Below are 23,931 nucleotides of genomic sequence, written 5' to 3' on the forward strand. Positions count from 1 at the left end.
ACTGGAGCCTACTGGAAGCGGAGTGCAGGCCCAGCTGAACCGGCAGTTCAGGGCCTCCCCTGCCAGGAGGAAAGGTCCCTCCACACTGTCTCGGGGAAGGACTCTACGTTGCCCTGGGCATCTCTTGCCTCCCTGATCCTCTGCACAGCCCAGGGGCTAGTGACCCCCAGCTGTGGCGTGGGTTGGCGTCTGAATGGTCCTGGGGGACTGAGAGCCTCCTTGGGTCAGTCTTCCCAGAGAGGGCCAGTGAGCACAAAGGGGCCTCTCAGCTGCCATGCTGTTCTAGTGCCCCTGCCTGCACCCTGCTCTCTGCTGCTGGGCCTGCTCAGGCACATCTAGGCCCTGGGGTGCATGGGGAATGGCTCAGGGTGCAGGAGGGGCATGTGTAATAATAATAATTGGGCATCATGTGCCAGGCAACGTGCCCTCCCATGTAGGCCTCCTAAACCTTAAGGCAATGGATCTTTCCTTATTTTGGGGTGATGGAACTGAGGCTGAGGTGCAAGTGATTTACTCAATGTCAGCTGAGCTAATTTGCTTCCAAACACTAGACTGTGGGAAGATAGTCCCCTCTCTTCCCCAAGGAAGTGTGACATGGGCGTGTGAGAAAGGCACTAGAGAAAGAGCTTTTGAGCCAGGACCTCCCCACTCCTGCCCCTCTCTTCACACTGCCTCCTTTGGCTTCTTTTTTTGATATTTTATATTTTATTATTTATTATTAATTTTTATTTTGGTATCATGAATATACAATTACATGAAGAACATTATGTTTACTAGGCTCCGCTTTCAGCAAGTCCTCCCCACATACCCCATCACAGTCACTGTCCATCAGTGTAGTAAGATGCTGTAAAATCACTACTGGTCTTCTCTGTGTTGCACAGCCCTCCCCGTGCCCCCCCACACTATACATGCTAATGGTAATGTCCCCTTTCTTTTTCCCTGCCCTTCTTCCTCCCTCCCACCCATCCTCCCCAGTAACTGTTAGTCCATTCGTGGGTTCTGTGATTCTGCTGCTGTTTTGTTCCTTCAGTTTTCCTTTGTTCTTATACTCCACATATGAGTGAAATCATTTGGTACTTGTCTTTCTCTGCCTGGCTTATTTCACTGAGCATAATATCCTCTAGCTCCTTCCATGTTCTAGCAAATGGTAGGATTTGTTTCTTCTTATGGCTGAATAATATTCCATTGTGTATATGTACCACATCTTCTTTATCCATTTATCTACTGATGGAACATTTAGGTTTCTGACATTTCTTGGCTATTGTAAATAGTGCTGTGATAAACATAGGGGTGCATCTGTCTTTTTCAAACTGGGCTGCTGCATTCTTAGGGTAAATTCCTAAAAGTGGAATTCCTGGGTCAAATGGTATTCCTATTTGAAGTGTTTAGAGGAACCTCCATACTGCTTTCCACGATGGTTGAACTAATTTACATTCCCACCAGCAGTGTAGGAGGGTTCCCCTTTCTCCACAGCCTCGCCAACATTTGTTGTTTGCTTTTGGATGGTAGCGATCCTCACTGTTGTGAGGTGATATCTCATTGTGGTTTTAATTTGCATTTCTCTGATGACAAGCGATGTGGAGCATCTTTTCATGTGTCTGTTGGCCATCTGAATTTCTTCTTTAGAGAACAGTGTATCCAGCTCCTCTGACCATTGTTTAATTGGATTATTTGCTTTTTGTTTGTTGATGTGTGTGAGCTCTTTATATATTTTGGATGTCAACCCTTTGTCGGATCTGTCATTTATGAATATATTCTCCCATACTGTAGGGTACCTTTTTATTCTATTGATGGTGTCCTTTGCTGTACAGAAGGTTTTCAGCTTCATATAGTCCCACTTGTTCATTTTTGCTGTTGTTTTCCTTGCCCGGGGAGATATGTTCAAGAAGAGGTCACTCATGTTTATGTCTAAGAGATTTTTGCCTATGTTTTTTTCTAAGAGTTTTATGGTTTCATGACTTACATTCAGGTCTTTAATCCATTTTGAATTTACTTTTGTGTATGGGTTTGACAGTGATTCAGTTTCATTCTCTTACATGTAGCTGTCCAGTTTTGCCAGCACCATCTGTTGAAGAAACTATCATTTTCCCATTGTATGTCCATGGCTCCTTTATCGAATACTAGTTGACCATATATATTGGCTTAATGTTTGGAGTCTTTGTTCTGTTCCACTGGTCTGTGGCTCTGTTCTTATGCCAGTACCAAATTGTCTTGATTACTGTAGCTTTGTAGTTGAGCTTGAAGTTGGGGAGCGAGATCCCGACCACTTTATTCTTCCTTCTCAAGATTGCTTTGGGTATTCGGGTCTTTGGTGTTTCCATATGAATTTTTAAACTATTTGTTCCAGTTCATTGAAGAATGCTGTTGGTAATTGATAGGGATTGCATCGAATCTGTATATTGCTTTGGGCAGGATGGCCATTTTGACGACATTAATTCTTCCTAGCCAAGGGCATGGGATGAGTTTCATTTGTTATTTTCCTCTTTAATTTCTCTTGAGTGTCTTGTAGTTTTCAGGGTATAGGTCTTTCACTTCCTTGCTTAGGTGTATTCCTAGGTATTTTATTTATTTTGATGCTATTGTGAATGGAACTGTTTTCCTGGTTTCTCTTTCTATTAGTTCATTATTAGTGTATAGGAAAGCCACAGATTTCTGGGGGTTAATTTTGTATCCTGCAAGTTTGCTGAATTCTGATATTAGCTCTAGTAGTTTTGGAGTGGAGTCTTATGGTTTATTATGTACAATATCATGTCATCCGCAAATAGTGACAGTTTAACTTCTTCTTTACCAATGTGGATTCCTTATGTTTCTTTGTTTTGCCTAATTGCCATGGCGATTACCTCCAGTACTATGTTGAATAACAGTGGGGAGAGTGGGCATCCCTGTCTTGTTCCCGATCGCAGAGGAAAAGCTCCTTTGGCTTCTTAAATGCTGGCAGGCAGCCCTCAACCCTCCGACCACAGCTGGCTCTCTCGGCATGTCAGGGTGAGGAGTATAGGCCTTGTCCTGAAAGTAAAGAAGGAAGGAGAGGAAAGGGAGCCACTGAAGTTCCTGGTACCCCACTCAGGCTCCAGGACGAGCTGTGCCACAGCACTGTGCCCCCCCACACCCCATCATGGCCTTTGCCTTGACACTTGCCGTTTTCGTTGGCCAGGACTAAATCCTGCCAGATTGTGCAAATAGGAGGAGGAGCTGAGGGTGCCCCAGAAAGCATTTACACACACAGTTCCCAGACCTGGGCCACCAGTGGGGAATGTGCCCAGAGTGTTGCTGCAGTGGCCAGGCCAGACCTGAAACCACAGCAACCTCAGCCCCAGGGCCAGGATTTGCGCACACCCAGACAGGGCCCACTGGGTGAGAAGTGCTTAGAGAGAGAGAACATCCTCCCTCCTGGGGCTGCTCCCTGCCCTTCCCGGGGAACGGGCAGTGGGAGGCAGCCCCAGCCCTACAGTCAGGCAGTCTCCATTCACCATCAGGGAGCCTTGGGCCAGTTGCTCCATCTCTCTGAGCCTCAGTGTCTCCATCTGTACAGTCAAGGTCTTCATACCCATCTCACCATGTTGCAATGAAGGGGAAGGGGAATTTGTAGGTAGTTTGCTCAGCACAACATCACACGTAGTCATGGAAGATAAGTATAAAGTGACCTGGCATTTAAGCCAAAATCACACCTACTGGGATCTCCCTGCCCCACGGGGGCCGCTGACCCAGCCCAGATTCCCTGACTCGGCTTTCTTCCCATGTGCCCTCTGGAGTGGGGGATGTGTGAGCCTAATGTCTCTGCTGGGAGCCCTCCTGAGGTTTTCTGGGCGCTGTCACCATGTGATGAGTAGACCTGTTCATTCATTCTAGGCCGGGGGAAGTCAAGTAGGATCCCAAGGTGGGTGTGCCCAGTGAGAGGATAATGGAGAGTCAGAATCCAGGGGAGCACCCACACACGTGACAAAGGTGGAGGAAGAGGGGATGGCCTAGGGGAGAAAGCAGAGCTTCTAGATCCGTCCACTCCGGATGCAGGATGCTCATTACCCAGCACCTTGGCACCAACCCCTGTGGGACAAAATGGGCAGAAGTAGGATTAGGTGGAGCTTCATGCGGGTCCGACAGCCTCAGCTGGCACTCAGGGTTGTCCCAATCTGGACCAGATGTTAGGGCCGCCCGTCACTGCCTGGGGCTACCTCGGGAAAGGCGGGATGATAGGTTCTCAGAGAGGATGACAGCTGAAGGGGCGTCGTCAGTGAGGCATCTGGACTCAGCATGTGTGCGTCCTGCCCAGCTTCCTCGTGAGTTCCGGTGAGTGGAAGGGCAGAGCTGTGCAGGCCTGGCTGTGGATCTGCGCTCCCCATTGGATGGGCCGTTCCGTGTCTTTTGTTTCTTCCTGCTCAGGGCCCTTCACACGTGTTCCTCTCCGAGCGAGCCATGGCTTCTGTGCTTCTCAGGGACAGAGGCTACTGAAACTTGTATGAACAATAACTCCACATTCACCCCTCCCCAACTCCTGGCAACCTCCTTTCTGTTTTCTGTATCTACGAATTTCCCTGTCCCAGACACTTCATATAAATGGAATCATAGGACAGTTGGCATTTTGTGTTTGCCTTGTTGTGTGAGGTCCACCCATGTTGTAGCATGTATCAGATTTAAGCCTCCGTTCAGTGCTTCTTTGTGGAATTGAAGGCTTAGAGCTTCCAAGTCTGCCATTTTCATACTTCATGCCACTAGTTTGTAATTTCCTTTTTAAATTTATCAAGAAAACGCTTGAACATAAATTTAAGATGGAACACTATTCCAAATACACACACACACACACACACACACACACACACACACACACACACACACACACACACACACATATGGACTCTTGCCCCATATGGCCCCACTTCTGATCCTGTTCTTCAGAGACAGCCATTTTCAAGTACTTCAGGATTGTTTTTTGACGTTGTTACCATGTATCTCATAATGTGTTCACACGCTAAAACATATTTATACTTTATGGTAGTTCTTGCTGCTTGAGGTTACATATTCTCAGTTAACTTCTTACCGTGGAGGAAGAGTATTTAGCTTAGTTACATCTCAGCTCACTTATATGATTCTGCTCTGTGCGTCCATTCTCCCAGAATAGTTATATCACCAGGATGTCTTGGCCTCAAGGTTTAATTGTGGAGCTGTCTATGGATGCCCATCTCTCCATGCTCATTTAAGAGTGGGACACTGTATCATGGCTGGAGCCCTGAGTGCCAGAAGCCCACGTGTCTGCTGGGTTCCCTACTGCCTCCTTGCTGGGAACTGTAGGTCCCTGTGGTTGCCTATGAGCTCTCATATTCTTGTGTAAGAGACTCAAGAGTTTCCTTCCAAATTATCATAAATTAACAGCTATCCCAAAGAAGATAGGTGGGTTGAAGACTCTTGTTTCCTTTAAATTGTCTTTGGAGTGTCCTTTTCATTCAGTGGGATAACAGGAGAGAGGTAATGGGGAGGAAATGGAAAGTGTTAGTTAGGAATGGAGTTGTCTTGCATGTCAGCGTGGGTCTCAGAGTAAATCTCTACTTAAGCAGGTTGACAAAGTCTGCTGCTTTGCTTTCCAGCAGTTGTCTGACTCAGTGTCATCCTGACCTGCCAAGTGCAATGGGTAGAGTGTGGGGTTTGCCGCCAGGGCTGGGTTCACATCCATGCTAGCTATTGAAATTGTATCACATTCTATGACCTGTGGAATCCTGTTTCCTCATCTCAAAATTGGGAATAATTACCATCATAGGGGTTGTTCTGGAATCAGAAATCATATATGTAAAGTGCCTGGTAGATATGTACCCACTGGAATCTTGATGTTCATGTCATTTGTCCTTAGTTTCCTCACTATTCATGATGGTTTTAGATGTAGCCATGGAGGCAGAGGGAATGGTGGGGAGGAAGAACCGAGAGCCACGACCCACCCCCGTGTTCAAGGGGTGGACGAGGAGCAGAGAGCTGGGAATGGTGATTCCCAAGGGGAAATGGGGCAGCAGGAGAGCCAGCATATCAGAATTTCCGGAGGCTTTACTGACCAATGCATCCTACCTCATTTCCTAACATTCCCGTGTAGGATGATCAACCGTCCATGTCTGCCACCAAAGGCCCCTTATCTGAGAAGTCCCCCATCCCTTCCACACAGGTCTAATCGGTCAATTGCTGCCACTCACATTGAGTAAAGTCACCACGAGGGTAACCCACTGACCTCAGTCCGGGAGCTGTGCTGCCTTTAGCTATTTCAGGAGCTGGGGGCTCTCATGGAGGAGCTTGCTAAGGGCCTGCAGGAAGGCAGGGAAGGCAGAAAGTATGCTCACATGATACATGCACCTCTGTCTGTGACTCATATCTTCTTCTTTTTCAGATCCCGCAGTGTAAATGACACCTGGGAGTTCACACAGCACTTTGTGCAGGATTTGGTGAACAGATTTAAAAAGTACGGCTTCTCAGCTCTGTGTTGCAGGGCATTTTCCTCTGACTGAGTACATTGCTATTTAGATGCAGTGGACCTGGGACTGCCTCAGGTCCCAAAGCTCAGGGCAGTGTTCTGAAGCAGGGGAGGACAGATCCCATTTGTTTCCTAAGATCTCCACAGCCCTGCCTGGCTCCTTCCTGGGGGTCAGGCCTTGTTCTCAGGGGCACAGTGTTCCCGGGAGGACCTCACAGACTAGGAAATAGGCAAACTCCTTAACACTGTAACTAAACATCTGGATATGGAAATTTTCTGTAGATCCTGAAGGATGAGAAATACAGGGTAACAAGAACCATGAAGGTCGTTTGAGCAGGAAGGGGTCTATTTGGCTGAACATGGTTAACATGGGAAGGCTGGCAGATGAAGCGAGAGGTCAACTTGTGGCCAAGGCAGAGAGGCAATAATGCCAGGAAGCAGGTCTTGGATTTCCTGCTGCAGGCCATAGGGAGCTATGGATGATGCATGATCAGAGGGGCTGGTGGGACTTCAGAAAGACAGGGCTCCAGTTGTACTCCAGGCAGAGAAGTCTCATAATGGTGGGCAAGAGCCAGGACCAGTGGGGAGCTCATACAGGGAACTATGGGAACAGTGTAACTAAAGGATAATGAGGGCCAGGTGATCAGAAGAGGGGCCAGAAGGTGAAAAGGGAGGGGAGAATATGAATGGTGATGAGGGAGGAAAATTTGTTAGAGATGAGGGGAGGGAGTTGGGGAAGATGGTCCAGAGAGGAGGAGATGTGAAGTTACAAAGAATTTGTCAGGAGAGGAGAGGCCAGCTTGGGAGGGCTCTCGTGGAAGAGCATGTAGCTGTCTATCTCCTTGTGCATGCAGCCGCCCTGTGTGCATGTGTGTGTGTGAGAGAGGCAGAGAGAGCCAACAGACTTTTGGGATTTGGGTCTACAGGGTGCCATGCCGCACTTTGACAAGAGGGCAGCACGCCTTCCAGGCCTCATAATCCTTCACTAAAGTGATGAGAACTCCTGGAGTCCAGGAAATGGACTCCACACTAAAAGAGACAGAATGGAGAACAGAGAAGTTGGTGGGCACCCCCTCCCTGTTGCACATCAGCATCACTTTCCGCCTGTGTGTATAGTTGCTCACAAGCCCATGTTTCCTCCCAAGCCCCACACAGCGTATGTCGTTCATTACCTACTCGACTCATGGCCACGTCAATATGCAGCTGACCTCGGACAGGTAAGTGTTTCACTGATCCCCTAAAGCAGACCCAGTGGTCAGGCCACAGGGATGGCCAGGGAGCAGAGGGGGTCCCTGAGCCCGCACCGAGGAGCCCATGGGTGTGCAGGCATGGCTGTGCTGGACCCTCCCCTCACTGCCCACCCTGACCTTCAGGCCAGCCCCCGGGTCCCTCATGCCGCCTCTGCACTGGCACTGGCTGGACCCTGTGCTAGTAGACAGACTCCTCCCCTCCTAGCCCAGCCCTTCTCCTGACCCAAGTCCTTCCCTCCGTGCTCTACCCTTCCCCTAGAGCAGGCTGACTGTGAAGATTCCCTGATCAGGTGGTGCAGTTCTAGGTGGACATACCCGGCACCTGCTGTTGTGTGTCACTTTGTGCCCTGGGTGCTGGGGAAAGGGGGAGACAATCAGAACCAGGGAGGAAGGGATGGGTGTCATCCAAGTGTGGGTGCTTCAGTGGAGGGGAACATGTTCCCAGTGAGTCTGGTCAGGTGAGCCCAGGAGTGGGTCCTGAACCCCAGACGGACAGGGTGCTGGAGGAAGGCCCTGTGGGCCTGCATCCCAGGAGGGTCTAGGTGGGAGGTGGGACGTTATGGAGGTTCCGAGTAGCAGGGAGGTTAGATTCTCATGGAGGAAAATGACTGGAACCCCCCTGAGAGTGGGAGGAGCACCAGGCAGAGCCCGAGGACGCTGCACTATAGGGTCCCAGGGCCTGTGGACAGGAGGGGCCAGGGTGAGCCTGGTGACGTTTCCAAGCTCTGCCCTAAGTGTGGGGGTACAGTGTGCCCTCTCCAGGGCCCCCGAGGGGCGGTCGTGCTGCCAGTCACTCTGTGGTGGAATCACCGTTGGGATCTCCCCGTACTCACCATGAACAGTCAGGGTGTACTCCTCGGGGGTCCCCAGTTCTGCACGGCTTAGACAGAGCTCAGCGCAGACACGGCCAGGCCACACCTATGGGGCTAGAAGGCAGCGTCCCCTCACCACCCTGCTCACCCGATAGGGGACTGGGAAGGTGGGAACCAGGCCATCCAATGCCAAAGGCACAGGACAGAGGGCCGGGACCGGGCTCCTTGACGTGGTCCTCCCCCGTCCCGGCAGGGCTGCACGTGCAGACGGGCAAGGACAGCCTGGGGCTGGTTGTAAGAGGCAACCCCTCATTCCATCTCCCACCTGCTCTGATTTTTTTTTCAGAAAAAAAATAAACAATGCTCTTGTCGAATTGCTCCATGTACTACCTACTGGAGCCATAAATATGCAGCACGGATTGGAAAAGGTACAGAAGCTAAATTTCTGAGATGTGGCTCTGCTTTATCAAGTGCTCAGAGGGTCATCATTGGGTCATCTCACTGTCCCCCCGACACACTTTTTCCTTCATTTTGTTGCAGGCCAATGAGCAGATCAAAAGAACACGTGCTGCAGGTAAGTGAGCTGCTTCCTGCCTTCTTGGTGATGGTTTCCCGGCAAGAACCAGGCCTGGGCCTCAGTGAGGTCGGTGCAGACCGTCCCAGGCCACATCCACGCTCTGACTCCTGGAGCCAGCTGCTTGCCCTCTCTGAGGGGCAGCCTCCTGCTCTGAGCAGTGGCGATGACAGCCACCCCGTGATGTTCCGCAGCACAGGAAGGGGTCGCGTGTGCAGCGTCACGGTTCTTGGGAAATATGGGGTGCTGGACCTGGAGCTGGGCTGCCTGAAGAAGAAATGGGGAAACCCAGCGGGTCCTGGAGCAGTGTGGCCTCCTTGTAAGAAGGGAGCCTGACCTTCCCCCTTGCTGAGCTCACACTCCTCCCTGACTCCTTCTCCCTTCAGCTCCTTCCCTTGGCTTGATGCTCCTGCTCTGTGTCTCCCGCAGTGTAAACAACTGTGCCTGTCCCAGAAACATCTTCATCTTGGCTGTAGGGTCTAGGGAATATGTGTGGCCCAGGGAAAGGCATTGAGCTGGGGAGGGGGTCTACTGGTCACCTGCCTCTGACCTCAAGCCCTGTGCCTGGGTCTACAGGTGCCCACGGGAGAGCTGTGGGTGAGGCCCAGAGCTGGAACAGGCCTGCATGGACCTGCGGGATTCTTGCACAGGGGGTGTGCCCACTCCTGCTTTTGCTCATCTGGAAGGCTGATGCTTAACCCGTGTAATTGCTGGCATTGCCTTTCAGGGCCAAGGTTATACCTTCTGGTAGAAGTGACAGTTCTGTAGGAAGAACCCTAAACTGGGCTCAGTCCCCTCATCTGCAAAGTGGGTCTTGGGCTACGGGCCCTTCTTGTTGCATAATAAACTGCAAAGCCTTCCAGGCATTTGGGTGGCAGGTGCTCAGCTCTGGGTGGCCTCTCCCCAGGAGGGTGAGGTGTGGCGAGCAGTGCTCAGGTCCTGGAAGCCTGTGGCCATTGCTCTCATTGACCCAGTCATTCCCTGCATCTCCCACAGGACAGAGGGTTCCCAGCCTCATTATCGTGCTGACAGGTGGAGAACTGCTGCCAGAATCGTTTGCACAGACACAAGTTGAAGTGAGTCAAGCCCATTGTTACCAGCCTTTGGGTCCACATATTTGGATGAAATTTATTATACCCAACATTTCCTCTTTCTCAGGCTGCAAAATCCAGGCAGTTGGGGGCAACTCTGTATTTCGTGGGCATGCAAGATTATCAGCTATACCAGGTAGTTCTGAGCAGGGAACAAGGGGTCACTTGTGAGCCTAGGTGGAGAAAGCTTCAAAGATGGCGGGTCTCTCAGGGTCACCCAGAGGATGGGCCTTTACTCACCAACAAGTGCCTGGGGAGTGGGGTCGGGGCCCTCTCTGCTTAGGGTGGGCCCACAGAGTTGAAAGATGTGCAAGGTGGCCATTCAGAATGATTAACAAGTGTTGTGTAAGACCTACCCAGCAGAGGTGAGGGTGGAAGAGCTTTCCCTCCCCTGAGGGTGGGCTGCTGGCGGGTGCCAGGGTCTAGCCCTCGGTGTCTGTCCCCTGGGATGGGGACCTCTGAGTCATCACCCCTGGCTGTGTGCCCAGACTGTCTCCTCTCCATTTCAGCTACTGGAAATTTCTGGTGAAGAGGATCATGTGTTTGGAGTGGACAATGGATACAGTGGACTGGAAGACATCGTTGGTCCCGTGAGTGAGGGCGGATGAAGGGGGCTGCACACCATTCCCCCCGCCTTTCCCTCCCATGACCCTGCCACTCCTCTCTCTCTATTTCAGCTCATAGCGAGGTCATGTGTGCAGATTACATCTGTCGATTACTCCACTACCTGCGCTAGAGGTAATTAATGGAGTCACTGTTGTAAACACAGGAGTGTGTGTGTGTGTGTGTGTGTGTGTGTGTGTGTGTTTTGTGAATGTGCCATGTGTGTGGTGGGAGTCGTGTATGTGGTTCCATTTTGTGCAGTGTGTTTGAGCGCGCTGTGTGTGTGTGTGTGTGTGTGTGTGTGTGTGTGTGTGTGTGTGGAGCATGCGTGTGAGTGTGAATAATGTGGTGTGTGTATGTGAATATGGTGTCTACGGATGCATTGGTCTGGAATGCGCATTGGGTCCATAGAACGTTCGTGTCAGGTACATATGTAAGTCTGTGTGAGGTACGGGTGCCTGGGGATGTGGAGGTGTGGGTATGTGATGGCATCTTTGCCCAGGATTGTAACGGGCCCCCTATCACTTCAGAACCCACTGCACAAGGCCTTGGTGACCATACTGCAAAATGACTGCCGCATAAGTTTAGTGTAATTGCTTTCTTTAATCTCACAACCAAAACATTGATTAGGAAATTTAAAAAACTGTTTTAAAAAACCTGAACGACACTACCAAATGGGACCCAACCACGTATAACCAGGACAATAGGCCAAACTATTTAGAAACCACCCCAGAAATCCAAGTCTGATTAGTATTTGAAATGTAATTTGAGTGGGTAAGGGACCTCCGGGATGATGGCTTCCATCTGAGCCAGCTGTTGGGGGTAGCTGTCTGCGTCCCCATCTTCTGAACATGCAGTGTGGAGGGTGCTTAGCAACCCCACACACGGGGTCCTTCCCTGCCCCTCCTGGGTTGAGCGCCCAACCATGCAGCCAGTTTGACATCTTCATTTCTGTGATTATGTCTGCTGTACACACCGGCCATGGCATCTGACCACCATGACAAGCCACAGGTGAGGGTGCCAGTCACCATTCGTCCCTCATGGCAGCCAAGACGAAGTGGCAGGTGCCTGCCACATGCCCTCTACCAGTGTGGCCCAGAGTTTTGGCTCTGATCTGTTAAACTGCTGCCTTCTTGTCAAAGGCCACTACACAGAGTGACAGTCACTTGGAAGTACAAAGCAGAAACCTGGAGCCCAAAGGAAGTAAAAGAGCCCGTTTCATCAGGCTGCCCTGGGGAAGCAATCAGGGGACCCTGAGGAAGCAGGCAGGGGCTGCGCATGAGGCTCAAGGGCTCCTCCCGGCCCCTACGCCTGTGCTCCAGCCCGTCACAGGTACAAGTGCTCAGAGAGGCCACTTACTCACCCCAGGCTGACCACAGAACCTGAGGTCACTAGCTGACCACCTGCAGGGCAAGGACCCCTCTGCTCTAAACCTCATTTGCTGCAGAGGTGGGGTTGGGTAGCGAGGCTACTGTAGGCCCTGCCTCAGTTTCCCACCCATCCTCTGAGGCCCAACTCACAGGAGTCTCACCCTCCAAGCTGCTTCTGGTAGAGCGCCCCCTCGGCCTCCCTCTGCCATTGGTCTCTGCCTCTCATTAGTCACTTGTCATCCAAGGTGCACCATGACTTCTGCTGGGCTCTGTCCATGATATTATTTCTATCAGGCAGCTTTCTGTTTCCAGTCTTTTATTATGCAAAGCTTAAAATCTTCAGCATTGGAAACAATTGTACAATGAACCCCCATCTCCACTAACTGGTGCTCAGAATCCCTGTGTGACCGTATTTCCTTATGATGAATGGAGCTAGTCCTTGCTGGCTCTCCCTCTCTCTCCTTCAATGCCCCATCTGATTTCTGAAGCATCTCACAGTGAAATACTGGCATCAGGCTACCTCCCATGAAACCCTTCAGTCTGCATATCTCAAACTAGGGACTAATGATCGTTGAGAGTTCTCTTTCTGAAATGCAGAAATGGTAACGGTGCCATTTGACAAGACTGAGAATTGTAAGACAACCCTGTGTAAGTCAGCCCACGGACATTCAGAATTGAGCGCTGCCCCAGGAATACCCCCTGGATGCCCTCCCAGGCAGTTGCCTCCAGCCCGGCCCCTGGGGGCAGCTCCCCTCCTGGCATTTCTGCCACAGGCAGTCCGCTGCTTTGCACCTCTCCTCAGAGGACCACGTTCTGTGAATGCTGGCTCTGGCGTGGTGCGCTGGGCACAGGGGTCTGACATTCATCCCGCCTGTGTATTTGCTGGGGATGCTGGGGCTGTTCACCCCCAGGTGGCCATGCTGGAGGTGGAGCCTTGAATTATTTTACTTATGTGACTGGCCATTGCAGGACCTTCTGTGCAGCATGGGTCCCTCCTGCCACCAGCTTGGGTAGCCACTGCTCCTCCACTTTGATGAGGGTCCCCATTGGTCCCATCCAACTCTCTCCCAGAGAGAACTACTAGGAGGACTTGACTGCATATGGCACATACCTGTGTAATGAGAACTTGATTACATGTATGCACACCTATCTGAGTAGACTTGACAGGGATATTTCCATATTAGTGGGATTGTGCACTACATAATATTTTCCAGCCATCTGCACACCAGTCTGTTATGTTGAAGGAGCAAGTTAATTTCACTAGTGTCCCTGGTTCAACGGTAAGATTGTTCTGAAGGAGATGATATTATGAGCCGCCCTGTGGCGCTTTCCCAAGCATCCCTCTCTGTAGGCGTGGGGCAGGGGTCTCCTGGGATCAGTCCCCGCAGTAGAATAGCTGCAGGCAGGGGACACACAGGTCAACAGTGGGGGAGCAGTGTGCGAATTCTCTCCACGAGCCTGTGCCGGGCAGCACGTGGTGTCCCAGCCCCTCCCTGGCCGCCCCAGAGTGGGCACCTCCCGCCTTACTCCTGCCAGTACTGGCGGTCAGCCACCCTTCCTCACCGCCCAGCTCCACCTGGACTTTCCAGGGAGCTGCCCACCTTCAGTCCCCTGTCCTTGGGTCCCGGGCAGCCTGGTGTATAACTTTTCTCCCAGAAAGAATGCCCTCCCTTCCAGAAAGGATCTGCCTCCAGTCCTGGGCTGCAGGTCCCTCTGCGCTCTCAGAGCTGGTGGGCAGGGGGAGTGTAGCTGGGGAAGCGCAGCTGCCTGCAAGCTGGCTCTGCTCACTCTCCGATTCACTTTCTTCTTGGGGTTTTTGCTGTTGGAGGAACAGGGTGCGGGCAGGTCGAAGGTAAAAGGAGCAGCTCTCTGGGCAGAGCGGAGTCCTTTAACTCAACCTCTGTTCTGCTCAAAACCCCATCCTGGCCCCACTTGGCTACAATTCCCAGAGTAAACCAGACCCCTGAGAGCTGTAGTTCCTGCAAGAGGACAAGTGGCCAAGAGCAGGGCCTGAAGGGCAGCAGGGACACAAGGCAGGGTACAACGCATGGAGCAGAGGGGCGCTGTGCACCATTCGCAGGAGTGCCAGGGCCTGCCGTGCTCCGGGCTCTCAGCCCTGCCCTGGGCTGCCACACTCCCTGCGTGTCACAGACACGGCAGTAGAGGCTGTTGCCAAACTTCCCCACGAGGCTCAGGACAGCCAGTCCCCTCTAGGGTTTCAGGCTCAGCAGTCACAGCCCCATGAGTTGGAAAGCAGAGCGCAGGGCATTGCAGAGGAGCTGCGTGGTAGCTATTCAGCTGGGTGTAGAGCAGAGGCGGCATCCTCTGTGGTCCTGGATCGGTCACTGACAGCAGGCCCTGACCCTCTGACTGCCAGGTGTTGGGGGAAGCCACATAGTCTTTTGAAACTCCACATTCTCTTTCCGCAAGAACATGCCTGGCTTCTCCGGTTTCCATTCTGCTATAGGCCCCCCGAAAGAGTGGGGGGGCAATAAAGCTTTGACTCCAGGTGGCAGAAAGTCCCCAGGCCCCCAGGTGTGCGTGTGCAGCTCAGACATGACCCAGGGCTGACTCACCAGGATGTCTTGGCTCCTCTCTCAATTGTGTAAGGTTGCCTGGTACCTGCCTGTGCCCCTTAGGGGGACCTTGGGATTTCAGAGCAGAAACCCACGGCTGGGTTTGCCCCTATGGAGGGAACTAGGCTGGGTGCCTTTAATGGATGGATTTCATGGGTCATGGGAAGTGGGAAGCAGCCTCTGAGTGCCCTGGGCCTAGCCCAGGCTCCTGAGAGTGGGCCCTCAGTGACCCCAGGGGAGGATCTGGCCAGAGGATTGCCCAGATGTTGGTTCAGCTACAGCTGCTTCCTCCCAAGAGTTCATGGGAATTCTGTTTTGGGGGCAGCCTCCCATAGTTGTCATCTGAGGAAAATAAGTCAGTGCTACCTCACAGAGACATTTGGATATTACTCTTGCAGGTAAGAATGAAGTCAAGGTTATTGGGAAAGGTTTTGAAAACACACAGAAGGAAGAAGTCGTCTGTCAATTTCGAATTGGAAAGAAAACCATCCGTAAGTAGCCCCTCCGTTCCTCCAGTGACGGCTGTCCCCCAGCAAACCAAGCCTTCAAAGCCGTGTTGACCATTCGTTATGTACACACTGAAAACAAGCAACACGGACAGTGGAAGGGGTAACTGGTTGGGCGCCTGGGCACCTGCCACTCGTGCCCAGGACTGAATCGATCCGCAGCACCATCACACCCCTGGGAGAGCCTCTCCTGCAGCGCTGGCTGGGTGTGGGGTGGGTGTGCCCTAAGAGCTGCACCTCCTCCCTTTCCTGGGCTGTCCCTTCCCTTGAGAGGCAAGCACTTGATTCCATTAGTTTGTGGGAGGGAAGTCGAGGCAGCCCCAGGGCTCTGAGTCTCGGCCAGGTCTCCCAAGATGGTGCGTTCACTTGAGACTGAAAGATGATGCCTTTAAAAAATGCTAAAGAATCCACTCCAAAACTACTAGAGCTAATGTCTGAATCTAGCAAAGTTGCAGGATACAAAATTAATACACAGAAATCTGTTGCATTCCTATACACTAAGGATAAACTAGCAGAAACAGAAATCAGGAAAACAATTCCATTCACAATTGCATCAAAAAGAATAAAATACCTAGAATTAAACCTAACCAAGGAAGTGAAAGACCTATACCCTGAAAACTACAAGACACCCTTCAGAGAAACTAAAGAGGACACTAATAGATGGAAACTCATCCCATGCATGTAATATTGGTTTGAAAACTCCTTTCCAGTCAATCATGCTTGTCCAGACCCCTCTGCATGCCGGGCTGACGTCACATCATTCTTCTCTCGCGACTGTGAATATCCAATGGGAAAGTCAGTTTGCACCTTTTTGGGGATTTTTTCCTCATTTAATCCTAACCATTCTAGACCCCAGACACCAATCCTTTCCCCTAACCATATAGTTTTCATTATGAGCTCCAACAAAGGGGTAAGAATGGTCAGAAGGTCGTAGCTAATCTGACAGTCTGGTCAGCAGCAGTACTTGGTGTGATGTAGGTGCTCTGGTGAAGGCAGAGAACAGAAGCCGACATCTGCCAAAGGGTGGGCTCTGCTTGCCAAGGGCCACAGGAGGGGAGACGGAGATGTGGGGACATGTCCATTCACATTATTTGCGTGTAAATTTCTTCCAGGAATGAAGGCTGTATCTGTGGAAGATACCTCCATTACATGCCCAGGACCCAAGTTAAATGATCGGGGCCAGTAAGTGAAAAGCTTTAGGCACTATGGCGTGACCAGCGTCGGAGATGCCTCCTCTGGCCAAGCTGCTCACACCTGTTCTGGGAGGGCTCAGGGCTTCCTCTGCATGCACCTGTGCGGGTGGTTCCCTGAAGTGCTGTGATCCGCTGTCACACCGGTTATATCAAAGAGGGCAGGATGTAGGAGGTGACAGGCCCCAGGGATGGTACCTTTGGCCCAGGCAGCCTTTCAGGGCCAAGCCAGCATACCCTGTCATAGAAAAGAGTTTGCATGGTAACAGCAAACAGCCCGCCTGGCTACTTGGCCCATGGCCACGAGGGCATCTGGGCCATGCAGGGCTCCTCACGGCCCGCTGAGCCTTCATTGCAGAGGGTGACCTCATCTCGCCTGGGGTGGGCTCTCCTGTTCCGTGCTGCCTCCTACACGGTGTCCTGACTACCCAGTGATCACAGCCATTACATCGAGGACCACTGTAGGGCTGCAGTTTGAGCCAAGTGCACGCACTGTGCCGTCTGAGCTGCTGGTCACCATCTGGCCTTTCTGTTCTTTAGGGCCATCTTCATCGATATCAGCCTGAATAATGGCCTCACCTTCTTCAAGACGGATTTAGATGTCAGCAGGAGGAACTGCGTGACTTCCAGGGTGAGACTGCAGCCTCCCTCTGGGACTCTACTCAGTCCATTCACTGGACAGAGACACACACACACTGGGAAGCACCAGGCAGGAACAGTGTCCAGGGCAGGCCCAGCAAGCAGCTTGTGCAGCTGGGCACCTGCGCAGCACATCACAGCCACTGCAGCCCCTTTGCCCTTACCTGCGGAGCTGTGACCCACTCAGGCTTCAGAAGTGCCCTGGGGGTCCCTCTGTGAAAGTGTCTGGGGCCACGCAGCTTCTCTGCTGTGTTGCAAGCCCAGGCTCCCTGAAGGCACATGGCACCGACCACTTGGAGCACTGAGCGGACTCCGGAACAATGCTGAGTCCGGCCCCTTGACTCCCACCTTGCCACCTCCCTGGCCTGGTTCTCCTGGAGGGGAGTTCAGAGCTCCATCTGGGTCTGGCTTAGGTGAGGGGTGGAGGCTGGAGGCTGGAGGGAGCTAGAGTCCAGGCCCTCAAAACTGGGGCCCCAGAGCCAGGAGCCCTGGAGGCCTGGACCACCTGTGGCCCTGCACAGTCGAGGTGAATTTCCACTGCCCTGGTGCTTGGGCCCCTGCCCCCAAGCCTGGCTTGCAGCAGCCCTGACACTCCTGTGCATGTCTGTTTATACTGATCCCTGGGTGTCCGCTCACAGATCAGCAGACAGAACTGACCCGTTTGCCAATCAGGAGTCCCACCCGGTGACGACCGCCCTTCAACAGGCACATTGGGAAAAGAACTCAGGAGCCAGCTGGTGTCTACTCCCAGCACAGTGGCTTCTCCCCCAGCCCTGGCCTGGCCTCTCCTCTGCCCTGCCTCCTGGGCACTGAGTCACTCTCGCCCCGTCCCTCTCCCACTTGTCTGAAGCATCTCACTTGGTTGAACGGTTCAGGCCTTGCAGCACCTGACTGCACAGATGCAGTGAGCTTCTCCTTGGCTATGACTAACAACAGGACAGGAGCCCCCATTCCTTACGGGCCGGCCCTGTACCAGGACAGGCTATGAACTCTGAACCTCACAGGTGTCCCCTCACTCGCTCCCGCAGATGGGGAAGTGCAGGCTCAGAGGGCTGAGCATCTCTGTGGAAAGGGGCAGGGAGGGCGAGGCTATGCGGAGATAGACCCAGGGTGCCAACCTGATCCTGCAGTCCCCCTTCCTCCCGGCCCCAGCAGCCGCCCTGCACCCCCTGTGTGCCGTCACTGGTGTGCTCCTCCCCAGGCCCCTGTGCTGTCAGCCCAGCCGTGCCGTGGGGGCTGCCTGTCGCCCAGCACGGAGGATGCCAGACTCCCTTATGGGGCTCTGGGGCGGAGCCTCTGAGCGGGTTCTGTGGCCCGGGGCTCTTCAGGGGCCCCCAGGGTCCAGCCCTGCGCTCCTAGTCCTGCTGTGCCGTCTCAGAGTGGGGCAATCTGAGTGTAAGGGGGAAAGGGGATATGGGGGTGTGGGCTGGGATGCCAAGTGACAGGCACCACAGGAAGCTGCCCAGGTGCACAGAGGACTTAACAAGTGTGCTTTCTTCAGGAGGGGTCCCCACCTGCCGTGACACCAGCTATGCCGCTATGTGCCCTTCTCGAAGATGAGCCGGAGGACACGGAGGATACTTACCAAGATAAAGAGTCTCCCAGGCTAGCGTTCCTCACCTTCGAGCCTATCTACTGGCTTGTGCCTCTCCTGTCGCTGCCCTTCCTCCTGCTGGCGTGCTGTTGTTTCTGCCCATGCTACATTCAGTGTGTGAGCGACCCCGACTACACAGCCCCGTGGCCCAGGCCCTCCCTAGCCCCCCGAAGTATCAGGCCTCCTGGCTGCCCCAGGAATCTGCCTGTTGGAAGGTTCCCATCAGTTCCGAGGTCATCACCTGAGCACGTGGAGGCTCAGAGCTGCCCTCCCATTCCTGGGCACGCAGTCTGGCCTCTAAGGAGTGCCTCAGGCTTGCCCCAGAGAGGGGACCTGTGAGCTGCCCTACCCCTGAGGAGAAGGGACCCCAGGCCCTGACTCAGGCTTCTGATGGACTCAAAGGGGCAAAGGCCAGGGAGAGGCTCTTCTGTGGATTGCATTATTTGTTGTACCAGCTTTGTATGTTCTAGTATAGTTTCAAAAACTATGAACATACTGAAATGGAAACATGAAGTATTAGAAATCAGAAACAACAAAGGGATGTGGTGGTCAACAGCATAGCTTCTATGCACCTCACCTCCCCATTCCCACAGGGACCCACCATGGGGCCTCTCAACGGTGCCGTGGTCACATTCCAACAGTCCGTTTTGGAACAGCAACCTAAGGCCCAACGGAGCCAGGCCGTTCCACCCAAAGGAAGGCCAAAGGAAATGGGGCGCGGCCGTCCGATGCCGGCTGAGGCGCGGCGCCCTCGGCAAGAGGTTTGCCTGCAGGTCAGTACTGAGAGCTGTGCTGGGTCTGGGTATCATCAAGGGTCTGCTGGAGCTCCTCATCTTCAAACCGCCCCTGCAGGCTTGGGATGGGCAACAGACCCTGCCTGGGCAGCAATGGCCCCAAAGGGAGGGCCAGGTGCCCCAGGATTCCTCTCTTCTGGGGCAGCTGTGCCTTTACAAACAGACATGGCCTCTGCCCATCTCTAGAGCCCTGTCCTTCCTTCCCAGTCACCACTCAGGACCAGGTTGTGCTGGGCCCCATGCTGAGCAGGGGACAAAATGAAGTGGCCCCATTCCTGCCATGTAGGTCCAGGTTTGGTGTCTCGACTGGCCTTGGTCCCTTGGGTACTGGGGGAAAATGTCACCTTCATGGCACGTGGCCAGTGTCCTGCCTAACCAGGGCAACAGCAAAGGGCAGAAGCAGCTCTGGGGAGGGTGGGCGCAGAGACCTGGCTAGCTGGGCTCCCAAGGACAGGTGTGCGAGCACGGCGGAAGGAAGGACCCCTGGGGGTGTGAGAGGGCAGCACCAGCAAGATGCCTGCAGGCCTGAGGTCTGCAACCTGTGGGCCTGAGGACAGGAAGCCAGGGTGCTGGGTGGACTTCCCTGAGGGCCAGGCACAGGGGCGGTTCAGGCTGTGCGAAGGAAGGGGAGGGAGGAGCAGGAAGGGAAGGGGAGGATCTCTTATCTTCATGAGACATACAGGCTGCTGATGAAAACGACCTGGTTAGACACCTGTACCAGCACCAGGCATCCCAGGCTGAATGTCTCCCAGGGACCCACAGGGAAGGGTGGGCTCAGCTCAGGCAGGGGGAGCCAGCTGGCCACAGACCCACACGCAGCGAGCACTCAGACGGACACGCAAAGCCCTGTTCTGTTCCTCTGCTGCAGAGCAGGTCCCTCCTGGGGGCATGGCTGAGCCAGAGCCGTTTCACCCTGTGTTTATCACTCCATCTTTCTATGTCCCGGAAGCCGCCACCAGCACCAGCCAAGTGAGGTCATGTTTGGTTAGGTTGCGGTGGTGTCCGAGCCTGAGGGCACACACGCCTTCACAATGAGGCCTCCCTCAACCTAGGTAGATCCCCCCGCACCCTCCAGCCCTCATGGCCTGAGCAGAGAGAGCTGGCAGAAGAGGGTGACAGGGGCCTGGTGGGCCCCCTATAAGATGTGGGGCTCCCAGTGTCACACAGAGGACACCCTTCTCGTGCTCCCATCAGAGCCTGACCAAGGGACTCGGTCATCGAATTAGCACCTCAGGGTCCTGTTTCTGCAACTGCTATGATTCCCCTTGAAACAAAGGGGCTTTTGTGCAATCCCCAAGGGCCTGTGTGTAGTAGGCTCTTCCACAGAACTCAGAGGAGTTATGGTAAAGGGGCTCAGGTTTCAGGACCCGGTCCCCTCCTCTGGGCTCTCATGTATGTGGCGCTGCATTTCACAGGCCTTCATCGCTGAATCCTGTCTGAGAGACGGGCTGCGGTGGGGTTGGCCTTTGGGGTTGCAGGGCTGGGGAGAGTGGAGGGCATCTTATGTGGCATTAGGCTGTGAGGGAGGCCCAGCCCAGGTGCACACAGAGCCCAAGTATCAGGTGAGCAGGCAGGGCTTCCCTGGGGTGGGTGTCCCGAGACAGGAAACGAGGGTCTGGCGTTAGTGGAAGGTGGGCCTCCCTGCCCGGGTCAGTACCCTGTGTGGAAGCAGGTGGCCTGGGGAGACCCATCTGCCAGGGTCTCGTGAGCACAGCCCTGTCCTTGCGAATGCTCTCACCCTGGCCACCCTCTCGGTCACAGAGTCCCAGGACCGGGTCTCTTGAAGGAGAGGTGCCTCTGGAACGAAGGGGATATGATGGAATTTCCTGCCCTTTCGGGGAACAGCCTTATTTGCAAACTAAGATTTTGCTGGCTTTTCACCAGGACGGCTCAGTCCTAAGGGACAGGGTGCTACTCCTTGGTCCTTGGGTTTCCCAGCAAACATTGCGGACTGGCCAGGAAGTGACAGGTGCAGGGCAACAGCTGCAGTGTCCCTGCCCCAGGAGCTGCCTGGGAGGAAGCAGACACTGTTTTCTCTTTCTAGTACACAGCGTTATCGAGACAGAAGGACCGCACGGTTAATATGTCGTATTATAAAGAATACGAAATGACAATGCAGGTGAGAAGGGCACTGGACACCTGGACAGGTGCTGATACCCCAGTCTGGGCTGAGGGAGAGGCAGCCGGCTCCTGCCCCACACCAGAAGGCCTGCCTTCCGTGGTGGTGAGGTTATAGGTGCTGGGCTTTGATCACCCGGCACCACAGTAAAAGCCACCATCCCGGCCCTCGAGGCCTGGGAGAGAGAAAAGGCCTGAGAGCCTGTATTCCCCGCCCCCACCAGGCAGGTCCCAGCCCCTGGGGCTCCCCCTTGGCTCGGGCCCAGGCCTCTGGGTGCGGGGGCTGCCTGACAGGTGCCAGTCCGTGGTTCGGACAGATCTTGTCATCCGCCCCAGCAAAGCTCGGGCTTCACTGGCCTCAGGTGGATCGCGGAGAAGAAACTGAATGGCACGAGCCCGCGCAGGGCAGGGAAAGGCAGGGAAGTTCTGTGCCAAGTTCTTTCTGCCATGAACACTCCCTGGAAATATGAGTGCCACCTACTGCTCTTGCAGAAGTCCCCTCCGCAGAGTGAGGGAGAGAACTGCAGGGTCCCTGTGACCCACTGAGAAAGGGTTACATGATGCAGGAAAGACAGGTTCTCGGAAGCCTGGCGTTAGCAGGGTGCATGGTGCCCCTAGCAGACCTGGCGAGCAGATAAGTGGGATAAGGGCCAGCAGGACCCGGGTGGGCTGGAGGGGACACGGGACCTGGCCAACCCCAGGAGTGAGGGAAACTATAGCCTTCAGCCCCCAATACCAGTGGCTTCTCAGTGACTTTCCGTCTCTCCTCTTCCCCACAGGTAAATTATCATGATGTCCACCTACAGATGCCCGTAGTGGATCATCCTGCTGTGCAGTGCACCAGCCCAGCTACCATTCCTCCATCCTCAGCAGCACGTGCTCATGGTGCCAGGGTCCCAACCCAGTCGCTGCCCATCTGAATAATGCTACTCATAACTCTGGCAGCCTGGACGCTCTGGAAAGCCCTCTGTAACTCTCACCCCATATAATACGATCTCTACAGCACCAAAACCCCAGTATTGTTTTTTGTTTGTGTGTGTGTGTGTGTGTTTGAAATTTTGGTATGATTCTTATATACTTAAGTGAGCAACATTGTGGTCACTAGATTCCCCTCTTTATCAAGTCCCCCCCACATACCCCATTACAGTCACTGCATCTCAGTGTACTGAGATGCGATAGAGTCACTACTTGTCTTCTCTGTGATGTACCGCCTTCCCGTTGCCCCCCCACAGATTATGTGTGCTGTTCATAATACCCCTTTTCCCCCTTCTCCCTCCCTTCCCACCCATCCTCCCCAGTCCCTTTCCCTTTGGAAACTGTTAGTCCATTCTTGGGTTCTGTGAGTTTGCTGCTGTTTTGTTCCTTCAGTTTTTTCCTTTGTTCTTATACTCCACATATGAGTGAAATCATTTGATACTTGTCTTTCTCCACTTGCTTATTTCACTGAGCATAATACCCTCTAGCTCCATCCATGTTGTTCCAAATGGGAGGATCTGTTACCTTCCAGTAGCTGTATCAGCCCCTTAGGTATCATCTCAGGTTTCTGTGGGACTTGGTGTAAGTCCCTTTTATTTATTTTATTTTAAATTTTTGTTAAGGTATTACTGATATACACTGTTATGGAGGTTTCACATGAAAAACAGTGTGGCTACTACATTCCCCCATATTACCGAGCTCCCCCCATACTCCATTGTAGTCACCGTCTGTCGGTGTAGTAAGATGCCACAGAGTCACTATTTGCCTTCTATGTGCTACACTGTCTATCCCGTGATCACCCCGACACCATGTATGCCAATCATTATACCCCTCAACCTTCTCCTCCCTTGCCATTGTCCCGTCCCTACTCCACCCCTTTGGTAACCACTAGTTCCTTCTTGGAGCTGTGAGTCTGCTGCTGTTTTCTTTCTTCAGTTTTGCTTAATTGTTATACCCCACAAATGAGAGAAAGCATTTGGTACTTGTCCTTCTACACCTAGCTTATTTTACTGAGCATAATGGCCTCCAGCTCCATCTGTGTTGTTGCAAGTGGTAGGATTTGTTTCTTTCTCATGGCTGAATAATATTCCATTGTGTATATGTACCACCTCTTCTTTATCCATTCATCTACTGATGGACGCTTAGGTTGCTTCCACATCTTGGCTATTGTAAATAGTGCTGTGATAAACATAGGGGTGCATAGTCTTTTTGAATCTGAGAACTTGTTTTCTTTGGGTAAATTCCTAGGTGTGGGATTCCTGGGTCAAATGGTATTTCTATTTTTAGTTTTCTGAGGAACCTGGATACTGCTTTCCACAGTGGTTGAACTAACTTACATTCCCACCAGCAGTGTAGGAGCGTTCCCCTTTCTCTGCATTCTCACCAGCATTTCT

At 53.0% G+C, this 23,931-nt stretch overlaps 1 protein-coding gene across 1 annotated transcript; it reads left to right on the forward strand.

The window, feature by feature from the left end:
• The first annotated feature begins 4,997 nt into the window (after positions 1-4,997).
• Positions 4,998-22,473, forward strand: LOC140846857 (anthrax toxin receptor-like). The gene is made up of 14 exons (XM_073224953.1): positions 4,998-6,433; positions 7,591-7,662; positions 8,854-8,935; positions 9,048-9,081; positions 10,078-10,157; positions 10,240-10,308; positions 10,682-10,762; positions 10,850-10,910; positions 15,120-15,212; positions 16,340-16,409; positions 16,958-17,048; positions 18,558-18,661; positions 19,244-19,423; positions 22,342-22,473. The coding sequence occupies exons 1-14, from the start codon at positions 6,258-6,260 to the stop codon at positions 22,343-22,345; spliced, it is 1,197 nt and encodes a 398-aa protein (XP_073081054.1). The 5' UTR covers positions 4,998-6,257; the 3' UTR covers positions 22,346-22,473.
• Positions 22,474-23,931: the final 1,458 nt, after the last annotated feature.

This window comes from Manis javanica, chromosome 16 (genome assembly GCF_040802235.1).
Source record: "Manis javanica isolate MJ-LG chromosome 16, MJ_LKY, whole genome shotgun sequence".
NCBI classification, from domain to species: domain Eukaryota; kingdom Metazoa; phylum Chordata; class Mammalia; order Pholidota; family Manidae; genus Manis; species Manis javanica.